Below are 12468 nucleotides of genomic sequence, written 5' to 3'. Positions count from 1 at the left end.
GTTTGATGGATTGCCACTAAATTGTGTTTATTACATGGTCTCCAGAGGGTGAAACCTACTGTCTTTGATGATGAATTTTGGTTTTTAGTGAAATATTTCAACATCTGTTGGATGGAGTACAGTGAAACACTTTACATGAAGGTTCACCATTAACTTATTGCTTATTAGTGTTCACATTAGCAGCACATTGACTCTTTTTTAGTCATCATAAAGCACTTATTGCCGTATTCTGGGGGTTAGGGTTTTAAGATCATTATTAATGTACAACAATTTACTTACTTACTGTCAGTAAGCGATAATTAAGGTTAGGGTTAGGGTTCTTACTCAATGACCTAGAAGGTGTAGAATGTGTTCATTAAGGTATTAATAAGTGCTTTATAATGACTAATAAAGGTGTGCATGCTAATGAGCAAGCAGTTAATGCTGTGTACCTTAATATAAAGTTTTACTGAAATTTGGTACACAGTGACTATTCATCCATCACCTCTGTGAAATATCTCAACACCAGTCGTTCTCATGTAGATCAATATGATGCTCCTCCAGTGATTGGACCTGGAGTAATGCTGATCAATGAGGTGAAGGACTAGGGTCACAAGGCAGGTTCACACCTCAAAGCTGATTTATCACTTCTTGACATAGGTCAGGTGTGCAAGTGTGCTGTAGGGATATGTCAGTCCAGTATGTTCTCTGATGTTATAGTTTTTTGTTCTTATAACTGATGCTATAAAAGAGCCCAGTGGGCAAGAGGCACATTTTTGGTGCCTTTCTACTTCACATTCAGTTATTTTAACTTGAACCATCATTTCGACTGAATTTAATTTGATGGCCCATCGTTTAACCTTTGTAGATCCATCCATCAAAACAGAGTCAACCTCTGGCCTGGGAAACTGCACGTCCAGTTGGCTGAGCTTCAATCTGCTGTGTGGTGGAGCAGATCGAAGCAGAGATCAGAGGAATGTCTCTCTAAGACGGAGAGACGGAGGAGGGCAGAGGGGGTTAATCCTCTGGAGGAAAGAAGCGAGGCTTCATCAAAAGGAGCCAAAGTGAGGTGGAGACATGCAATATTGATGGATAGAGGCAGGGAGAGTGGGGCTGGCAGATGAGAGGAAGAGACTTTTCAGACAGGTGTCTAACCACAAACTGACACAGCCACACCTGAGGTTGTTCCTTCCATGCACTGAAAAAGTTGTTACTTACTTTAAGAAGAAAAGGTTTAAATTTAGTCACTGTCACTTATGATTTCTTGCTTTCATTTCCAGAATAAAGTCCTGAACATTGATGGAGTCAAGGTGAAGCTGCAGGTAAGAATTTATCCTGACACTCATCTGACAAATAACTGTCTATAAGCGTCGCTGTCAACAGAAAGGTGTCGACCGAATGAGAATCAGGCTCCAACCCCTGAGGCACTGTGGCCACCTGTCAGGTCCTGTTTCCAGTCCCACCTTTCTCCACAATAAAACACTTTTTAGCTTTGGAAGTGCCTGCTGTTTAGCTAGTTGATGCAGAGCACAAAATGTAATCGAAATTTCTCGGTGGCCTTCATTTGTGAGGACAATCAATGACCTCGAAACAAAAAGGACCTAAAAGAGAATTAGGGTTTATCAATCCACATGAATACTTTCCATTAGGCTGTGAGTTTTCTTCCCCTCTCCACACTTCATAGACTGTCTTGAGAACTGGCACCCATACTGCAACTAAGCTTTGTTGTATGTTTGATATTTCTGTCAAGCAAAGCAAGTAATTATGTGGCTCGTCCCTAATGATCTTAATTAGGGGTTGATAGAGATTGATGGTGTGGGCCTTTGCCCAGCCATGTATTCATTTGAGGTTAATTGGCTCAACGTCAGTGTGCAGAGCCGTTTGCAGCCTACAAACAGAGAGAGGGAGTTATTTTTCCTCCCGTAATTGCCCTTCTTCATTACCGCCACTTCCTGCGGGGCGGTTGCCCCAGGAGGCAATCGGGAGGCAAAACCAGCGTCAAAGCTGACACAGCTGAGACAGAAGGAAGAGGAGAAAGTGTCCATAAAAGGAATGCAGAAAAAAATGAAAGGAATGAATTGTTCATACAAAACCAAGTACAGGGTGCAGTCAACCTGCACAGGTCTGCTCTGTTGAGAATAGAAAATGTAATTGCCATTGGAGCCAAATTGTGATGAGCCACAGTGCTGCCTGATGGGTAAAAGAAGGACTTAATTAGCCTTATTCCACTGAGGTTGGACAATGGAACGAGTGGCATCGTCCACGGCTGATTCATATTCAATATTATGACCCAGACTGAGATGAATATTAGGAATGATTGGCGAAAATAATAAATACAATATGTGCTATGACCTTAAATCTGCAAAAATCGATATTTTCTGTACAATTACTACGAGTAATGCGAGAGGGTTAGTTCTAGTGACAAACCCACAGAGAAGTATCGCCTGATTGTTCCCATCAGCTCTTTGGATCTGGAGTGTATTAGCATCTTTTACCTCACTGTCTTATAGATTGCAACTTTACTGTTTGGTTCACTCAAAAAGGTCTGATCCGTCCACTGTATGCAACCAGCCCAGCCCACCAAATGGCAGACAGGTAAAATTAGCCTCCCTCAGGAGTTGGTGACCATGGCTAAAAAGAGAAAATGTTAGACTTGCATTAATCAGGCAGAAGCAAAGACGACTGCTAATTAATGTTGATATTGCTCCATGTGTGCTGGACATGTGCATTTGTTTGCTGAGATGTTAGCTGCAACACCTTTATGGTGATAATAAGTCAATGCAGTGTGTGCAGCTTGCTCCGCTACCCCAGAGTGGCCACAAAAAAAAACAATTAATGCAGCTTCGAATCCCGATCTGTTCAGCGCTGAATTCATAAGACAAAAGATAATTCGATATCTATTTCCAGATTCATCCAGTATCACCAGAGTAAATTAGGTTGGGGGGGGGGGGGGGGGTTCACAATGAGCCCCAGCAGCACGACTGTGCAAACACAGGACTTATTAAAAAGACAGAAACTTCTTCCTCCGTTCAGTGATTACCTTCCTGTCCTATTCTCTGCAGATCTGGGACACAGCTGGACAGGAGCGGTTCCGCAGTGTCACTCATGCCTACTACCGTGACGCCCACGGTGAGACACATATACACACTCGTACGCAGTTTTGAGATTGTTTCACGACAGAGGAGTTGTTAAAAAGCGATCTTTTGCTGTTACCTTTCCCACACTTGACATGCAACTCAGGCCAGTGTCCGCTTATGCACATTATGGCCTCATTACAGTGCTGTTTTAGTGTTTTTGTGTTTTTTTTTCCCACCTCATGGATGAGTGTTTAGTGGCAGGTGGAGAGGAAGCTCTAAAATATATACACCTACATATATACTGAACACTCTTCCTGTGCACATTAAGGCACAAAAAAATGGAGGGTTCATGTTTAGATGCTGTTTTTACACAAAATAATAACTCCTCCCGGGATGGAAGGACATCCCATTTAGGATTCATTGGGGTCTTTGATGATCCGTAATCAGTCTTCAACGATGTGCGAGTATGTGAGCCTGCATGTGTGTATATCTACTTTTTATTCATCGTGATATCATTATTAGGCATGCAGGCTCATTTAGAAAGCTCTTAGTGGCAACCCTCCATTGTTCTGTCACAAGGCCGGTAATCAAGGCAGAACGGCTTTAGTAAATCGAGTCAGATTCACATAACCTGGTGTATGAGGCACAAAACCTGGACCCCGAGCAATACGAGATCTTTCACCTTTTTTTCTGGTGATTCTATGTTAGAGAGAGCTAAGGAAGTTGCACATATAGCGTCTGGTATTAGTGAATAATCATGGTGGCTGATAAGTAAAAGCCGAGTGTAAATACAGTTTTCTCATGGTGTTATTCCCAGATCACACGCACACACTGCTTAATAACAGTAAGTAAATAACAGCTTGATATGAAGTGAAATGTGCCTTTACACAGAAAGAGCAGCTTTCTGAGCAGGACTGATTTTTCTCTCAGCGGGTAAATGGTGGCTCTGCTCCGTTTTGGTATTCACACAATGTTGCAGTATGTGTTTGTCATTTTGTCCCCTCATTTGTATGGAGAACGCATCACCCCGTTTGGTCTTTTAATCTCTGGGCAGTAAGGAATCCCCGTGTGATCAAAGGGAAGTTTTACCGTCTGGATGTGCTTGTCTGTATAATCTATTCACATTTACGCAACTTAAGCAGGGACAGGGTGTGTGTGTGTGTGTGTGTGTGTGTGTGTGTGTGTGTGTGTGTGTGTGTGTGTGTGTGTGTGTGTGTGTGTGTGTGTGTGTGTGTGTGTGTGTGTGTGTGTGTGTGTGTGTGTGTGTGTGTGTGTGTGTGTATGAGTGGGTGTGTGTATGTGCGTCTCCATGCATACATGATTTAATGAGTGTCAATGATCTGTTTCTGTGTATTATCCTCATTATGCATGTCATGGTTGGGCGGTTAGCCTGCATAATTATAGCAGGATTTATTCGTCTCTGTCTCCTGGAGGAAGGAGACCTTGGAGGACTTTTAGCAGGTCCAGTTTCAGGCACGACGCCCGGGAACATATCTCCCTCTGAAAACCACATCACACGTCTTCGCAGTGTAGCCTTAGACATCTCAGTGTCAGGATTTTCAATTATAGTTTCCAGTGTTACCTCGAGGCATTTCACGGGATAAGCTGAACTATCAATACCACAGAGCACAGAGCGCACCAGGATCTCCACATATCATCAGAGATGTGACCTTTTTAAATGCACTTTCTGTCTGGTATATCTGGAGAAAGAAAAAATACTAGGATCTGAACTATTGCTGAGTCTATTGCAACACCACACTAAAAAGTCTCCTCTCATCACTTGCACACCCATGTAGATACCAAGACTACAAATGGTGCTGACTGTGATTCACAGCGACTTTATCTAACCCGAACAAACTCCTGTTTCAGCAACAGCCTGTCAGTGAGCTTTTGAAGTCTCTGAAGTGTCGTACAAAAGGCTCTGATACTGTGGTTTCAGTATGTTCCTGCTTACCTTCATATTGTGTGTAAACACTAGACTGTCAGTCTCTTCGTGCTTCCCATAATCTCTGAAAGCAAACTGAAGTTTCTTTCTGCAACTTTTGTCCTGCCTTGTGTCCTCACAGTGAACTCGTCTTGTAACACAAGCAGTTGTTGCAGGTTTTAGGGTAAGCCCCGTTGACTTTTGCCCCATTCAAGCTGCACTGTACATCTGTCTACATCAAAGTATCTGTGAAATGCCAGCTGGCAGCAGGCAAAGCTGCACCTTGAATTGTATATGACTTTTTAACAGCTGTGTGGCAGAGGGTAAAAGTGAATCAAATATCACGTAAACATTTGTCTCATTTGTGCTCATTGTCCTGTAAAATTTGAAAATCATGCACACGAGCTGTATGCAGGAAAATTAAAGGTGCAGTAAGTAATATTTTTATGTCCCATTGGACTTAAAGCTGGAGTGCAGAATTTCTACTGTGTGACAATATGTTGGAGTCAGAGTTGGAGCTTTATAGTAAGTTTCTGCTCATTGTTTGCAGTTTTGGTTTACTCTCGCTCCTCTCATAGCATCGTTCTCGTCCACATTAGACAGTTGTTTTCCACAAAAAAAGCTCTAAAAGGCCACTGTGCACCACCTGTTCAGCATGCAGCAGCAGGCAGACACAGCTGGCAACTAGCTAGTCAACATATTGGAGCATTTAGCAGCTGAAGAGCTGGATGTTTTTCTCAGAGGTTGGTAGAGACCAAAAACAGAGCTAAAAGTGAGTGAACGTTGATCTCAGTTATTGCAGGTTTAAAATCCTGCATTGTTTACATCAGTATTTTCTGAATTTCTTTCATAACCCCCTTAGTTAACTAGCATTAACTCTACATTTGAGTTGTAATGGTTAATCTAGTTGATTCTTGTCTTTCATCCTCATAACTACACTTGCTCTTTCACCAAAGTGATCACTGATGGGCTGGTTTGATATCTACCACGCAAGAAAAAAACTCTTAGCTTGCTCGAATTAAGTACACAGTGTTGCAGAACTATGCAAGACTCATTCTGCCAAATTTAGTGGCGCCGGTGCACGAGGCTGTGATTTTGACAAGGATGCCAAGTCTGACAGCAGCTCAAGCTTCTAGCGATAAATGATGATAACTTGAGACCAGGAAGCTCTTTAATGCCAAGGACTGCAAATTAAATTCTCCTCAGAGTCCCAAAAAGACAGGCCAGCCGCTGGTTGCTGTGACTGTTTTATGCTTTATTACTGTTATATGCAGCGAGGTTTATGTTTCAGCCAATGACAGTGACATTATGTGTGTCATAATGGATTTGCAGATCGCCTGCCAGCAATACTTTTATAACTTTAAACCCATCCACATACGCAGTGTTTGACATGCAAACGAGAAGGAGGAGGCGCAGGATGATAAATGGCGTTAATTTTCACTGCCATAACTTTTGGGGTTGGAGCAGAGCTGAAAGCAGAGAAAGTCCAGAGCTGAAGTGCTGGTGCATTCAGAGAGAGGGCAAGTGTGGGAGGGTGGAGGGACTCTGAGTTGGGGGGAGACAGAGACAGAGAGAGAGAGAAATGCATGTTAGGGGGATTATTTTAGATGTTGGTGAACATGCACTGTATTGGCTGTGTGGGAGGAAAAGGTGTAGACAGCCATCAGATATTTTTCAGCTCATTTTTGTGTGAAAATTCAGTGATTATTTAGTTTCCGTTTTCTGGAAGCTATTTATTTATTTATTTATTTATTTATTCTTACAGTTATGCTTATCTTGGTTTGGTTTATTTGTGCAGACGGTGATAAAAGAGAAAACCACAGTGAGAACAAATAAACAGATAAAACGCAAAGAAGAAATTACAGGTTTGCTCCAAGACATTGTTGGATAAAAATACAACTCTGCAAAGCAAATGCATCCGTTTTCCCGAGTAAAAAAACAAACAACTTGATGGTAGATGGTTTATATCCCCACATCGTGCCCAGAGGTCTCCTTTGCCATTTTGCACAATTATTTATGTTTCCCATCCTGGATTGATGGAGGGCTCTTTGCTCCTGGACAAGGGACCTGAGATTTCTTTCTTTTGCTCAGATCAAATTAAATATATTTCAGATGCCCACTCTAATCTTTTTGATTTTTTTTTTTATTAATTTTGTTTTATTTTACCGAAAAGTCCCCCTGACATCAAAACCTCTCTTGTAGAAACTAGTCTTTTGAAAGATGCTTCAGCCGGCAGCACCTGATGAAATCCAGAGAAAGAAACAAAAATCCTTGCTAAACTCCAGGCAGTAGATAATCCAGTTAAAAGGCTCCCCCTCGTAAAATGTGGAAATTTTGTCACATTATTTTTGCGAAATGTGTGCATCAATTTCACTGTCAGGTGTAATTCACTCAAATCCATTTCACACCTGTTTTGGTCGTGCCCGTGGCTGCTGGTCGAACATGATTTAAATGGATTGAAAAGGCATAAAACCAGCTATTCAGGCTGAACATCATACCCATGTACTGTACAACACCAAAGCCTTAATGCTGTGCATGGTTGCAGCCTAACAGATCGTACCACTGGGAATGCTAAACATGTCATAATCGACCTTTTAATATTTTAAAATGAACTAAATGACTTGTTCTTTTTTAACAAATAGCACATTTGTGTTTGAGGATGATTTGCAGAAACTATCATTTGAGTGTCTGGAAACTTTAAACTCTTATAAGAAAGGTTTAATTAATGTTTGACAATGTTCTTACCCAGTGATTACATTCTGCTTCACAATGCACGCTATAATTTAGTGACAAGCATTGAAGCTCAATTTGAAAATGAATTCACACAAAGATTCATACAGTCCAGGATGCACAAGAGAAGAACAAATTAAAACTTCTCAAGTGATGTAAATGAGATCACAGATGCGAGATTGAAGGCGATGCAAAGAGTGTGTGTGAACACGAAGAGGAGACGCACAAACACTCTCGGCACAAAGTTTTCTCCAACTCCTGCTGCCACTCTTCCACCTTTGTTGTCGTCTTTCCTCTCCATTGTTGTCATTGTGTCTCACCCATTTAGCTTTCTCTCTCTTTGTTGTAGTGCTTCTCATTCCAGCCTCTTCTCATCAAGTTTTTCTCTATTCTGCGCTCGCAATCTCTGTTCATCTCCTCCTCCAAACCTCAATTTCAATGTTCCATTTGCCAGTAATTCTCACATATAATGCAACTTTTTGATGGAGTGCATTGTTTCCAGTGCTCAGAAGAAAACAGAGGTCCTGAATATTTTACAGCAACTGCAAATGACTGAATTGATTGGGGGTTTTTTTTGGTTTGTTTTTGGGTTGTTTTTTTTTTTTTTTTCACAAATAACAATGGAGACTGACCCTTACAGATACTGGAACTTTTGGGAAGGATGTTAAAAAACAAGGTGGCAGAAAGGCATGCATGAATACACATATGGAGACCTGAGCAACAGTGGCAGCAATGTATGATTTTCTGTGCCCTGACTTCAACCACAGAGTGATAGCAAAAGGAAAAAGAGTGAGAAACACCTCCAGGACGAGTCCAGGAGAGCTCAGCTGTATTACACAGCTGTCAGTCTGTATCATGCTCGTCTCTCCTGGGACGCCACCTCTCACAGCTGCACTGCCCGTGTATCATTCATGTTATAGACTATGTTACACTGATTGTATTTGTTTTCCACATAAAGGCAGTACTCAGATTACTATATCCGTCATTTTAGCGACTTTAGCCTGTTATTTTGTTTGAATAAAGGTGATAAAAATCAGCATAATGAGGACAAAAACTGCTGGGTTATTTTAAAATATTTCAAATAATGTCTTGAGCAGTTGCATGTACTAATATTGTAGTTCTGTGTTTTGGTAAGAGAACAGAGTTAGCATTGCTTCACTTTCTCATATTTACTGTCAGAAATTAGCATTCATGAGTAGTAAGTGCAGCAGCACTGTTTTGAACAAATCACTATTACAGACTATAATGTGGTAATTGAAAAATAAAGATAAGTGCTCTGATGCTGCAACAGTTCTGATGATGTTCTGACCACTTGAGATTGAATTTATGAATGCAGAGCTAAACCATCAGCTGGCTAATGGTTACTTTAATAATTAACCTATGTTTGTATAATTTAGCTTTCTCTGCAGGCTCTAGACTGCATACATAACATCCCTGGGGTGGATGGGGTTATGAGAGATGAATTACAAGCTAGGCAGTCAAAAACTGTGCATTTCTCAGCCTGTATGTGATACATGTTGCCCAAACGTTTGGAAAGATTGCTCATGTTTCTGCCCTCACATGCAAAAGACTGTCCTAACACATACAACGGGCTCAGAGAAAGAGATCTCTCTCTGGAATTACTTAATTTCAATGTCCCCAGTTGGCCATTTGGCCATTTAATGCTTTGTAGCATCATGTCAAATAGCATGCTATGTACAGTTAATTCAGCACCTAAAGTCTCAACTCTGGTCTGTCCGAGTCTGCTTGTTTGTGATTTTACAGTAAATAAATGTTTTGCAGTCATGAATTGAGAAACGATACACTCAAACTTTTCTCCTTCTCTTGTAGCTTTGCTTTTGCTGTATGACGTCACCAACAAAACGTCCTTTGACAACATACAGGTAGGTAACATTTTATTGCTCTTTGTTCTAACGCCTCTGTCAGTTCTCTCACTTCTTTTTCATACAAACTTTGGTGTTCTTTCAAAAGCATGCGCACCAAATGTCACGCCTGACGCTGTAATTTCAATGATTCATTTTAATTAACTTTATCTTGGCCCAGCAGACTGATTTTGTAGATTGAAAGGCGAGATCGTGGCCACAGGTGTTGTCACAAAAAGCTCAGTGATGTCTGATATGCCAGTGAATAAAGGAATGAGTGGATGAGACGCCTTTGTAATGACAAAATGCAGAGCTTCATTGTCACTGTCATTTTTGGCAACATCATTAACCCCCAATTTTATATCAAAGTCAGTTCATGTGACACGGCACAGAGTGATCAGAAGTGGGGATCAGAGAAAAAGGGAGGGGGTGGGACAGCAGAAGAAACTGGAACAGGAGGAATGTGGGAGATTGAATGTAATTTATCGAGGGATATCCATCATGCAGACCTCCAGTCTATGTCTTCATCCCTCTCTTCTTCTCTCTACTGGACTGTAATCTGTACAATGAGGGGATGAATATATGATGTTGAATGTGACTTTGTGTTGCTGCTCTCCTTCTCAGAATCAAATTTTGGCAGTCAGAGCTGGCATCATGTTCCATAATGAATTGGTTAGGATTCAGTTTTTGCATGAAGACCGTGTTTGACAGTAACCAAAAAGAGTGGATGGTTTATATCTGCCCTCTCTTGAGCTCCTCCTCCTCTGCGCCTCATTTCACTCATCACGGAGCAGTGGGCAGCTACACATCAGCACCCAGAGACTGGCTGCAGCACGTTGGTCAATAGCAGTGAGACGCTATTGGGGGGAAAGCATCATGAGAACATGCTAACTCGACACAGAAAGGTCCCGGTCAGCCCTACTGGGGTTCACTCGCTGCTGACCACTGAGCCAGTGTGGCGCCTGTCCCTGCCTGTTGGTGCAGACTATTAAATGTTGTGGCCATGCGCACTCTGGCAACAGGAGCACTGAAAACAGATTAACTGAATGAGCTGGATGAGATTGATACGAGGAACTTCCTTTGCACTCATGCAGAGGAAACCATTCATTTGTTCAGAGGATTTTATTTCCGCCATGACCGGATAGATACACAGCTGCATAAAATGAAAGTTAACATGAAAGATGCTCGTCTACTGTAGAAACTAGTGAGCAAGCTGAACATATAGCTTTTTAAAGGCGTTTTGATGCGGTCTGTTCTGCAGAACTCAGCAGTTTACAAATCAAATCACAATAGCCCTGGGTGCTCACCTATATTACCTTTATTGATTTAGTTAATTGAAAAATGGATATTCAATATAAGCAGGGCAGATAAAGGGATAAGATGAGATAAAGAGGGCAGATACATACATTTTATTTCTGCCATGTAGTAATTATGTGCATATACACAGAAAAAAAACAAACAATGCAATATGCTTTTGCCACTATAATAGTAATTCTAAAGCAAGCTGTGAAAGTACAGAAACAAGCAGAAAAACAGATAAAACATTAAAGCAAGAGAAGTAATAAAAATAAATATCAGCACCCCAGGGAGGGAGGATTTGAAAGGATAGAGAAGAGAAGTCAAACTGTGAGTACATTCTTCCAATCAATAAAACAAATAATTCATATCTGAATCAATAATAAAATCTTTGTTTTACTGTCCTATTGTATAGAAAGGGAAAATAATCTTTCTTTTTATTGGGAACGCAAGCTAAACAGCACCACATCTAGCACCATTACCATCCTTCACAGCTCCGCTGCTGACAGAGGGACTGCTGGTGTCACTGTGTCAGCATACCTGCTGCTTTTTCTTTGTGTGGTAAGTGCACCCTGCAACAGGAAGGTGGAAGCTTTCAATTGCTTTAATTGGCACTGGCCATCAGAAGAAGGCTATTTTCAGGACAGCAAAGGGGCTGTTAAGGGAAGGAGAAATATGCCAGAGAGATAGGATGTGCCCATCTGCCCTGAGAGATCAGAAAATATGCCTCTTTAGCTGCAGATGTGAACAGCAGCTGAATGGGGGGAGGGGGCTGCACTGATGTGTTGGACAGACGGTAACAGAAGGGAGGATGAGTAACCGTCAAGCATCTGAAACAAAGTCTCCGGCGCTGGTGAGCAGAAGACCTTCAGCCTTTCTCTTATCTCTTCACAGTCCAACACACTGCTTCAGAAACACAAACTGTCCTTCACACGTTTGTCCCCTGAATAATTCAACGTATGAGTCTATAAGCCAACGAGTGAGCTCTTATACGACAGTGTTGAAAGTTTGCCATCACTGTGAATGTGCAGTTCAGTGTAGGGCTGCAACCAACAATGATTTTCATAATCAATGAATCTATAACCATGTGATCTGTTTATAATATGATCTATATACTGTAACAAACGTGAGATAAACAGCTGGTGGCGCCAGTTCTCCAGTCCAGACGCTTCCTGTACGTCATGATTTTTTCTCAGTGTTTCGCCGTTTTCATTGCACCACTCAGGTTTTCTTAACGCTCAGATCTTTTCCTCTACATGCCCCAATACCCCAACAAGACTTATCATAACGCTGCTCTCTGCAGAATCTGTTTGCTGGATTGTACTTCTGACTTCATCACTGCTGAAGATTATTATTTCAAACAGTTTTTTCGTCTGCCGAGGATAAATTTGGGGTAATCTTAGAAGACACGCGTTGACAGGTCCTTCCCTTCCCTGCGTGGCCTTCCCTCCTTCCTTTCTCCACATCCCTCCAGCACTCTCACATTCAGTCAATGTCTATTACAGGGAGGAGATATGCAGGCAGCAAGCTACAGATGCCTGCTGGCACACCGCCGCCTAACGAGCACTAACTCATGTTAATGAACGCTAATGGTGATGAA

The 12468-nt window shown here is 41.6% G+C and overlaps 1 protein-coding gene across 1 annotated transcript in view; it reads left to right on the top strand.

Annotated features, from left to right (window-relative positions):
• The window catches only part of LOC139342923 (ras-related protein Rab-26-like), a 49206-nt gene that overhangs the window by 18812 nt on the left and 17926 nt on the right, over positions 1-12468 (top strand). The window contains exons 3-5 of the mRNA XM_070980226.1: positions 1260-1301; positions 3042-3108; positions 9541-9593. Of these exons, the coding sequence (XP_070836327.1) occupies positions 1260-1301; positions 3042-3108; positions 9541-9593 (162 nt within the window). The remainder of the gene's footprint in view (positions 1-1259; positions 1302-3041; positions 3109-9540; positions 9594-12468) is intronic.

This window comes from Chaetodon trifascialis, chromosome 15 (assembly GCF_039877785.1).
Source record: "Chaetodon trifascialis isolate fChaTrf1 chromosome 15, fChaTrf1.hap1, whole genome shotgun sequence".
NCBI classification, from domain to species: Eukaryota; Metazoa; Chordata; class Actinopteri; order Chaetodontiformes; family Chaetodontidae; genus Chaetodon; species Chaetodon trifascialis.
The sequence above is the reverse complement of the archived record's forward strand: the minus strand, read 5'-3'. Positions and strand labels throughout refer to the sequence as shown.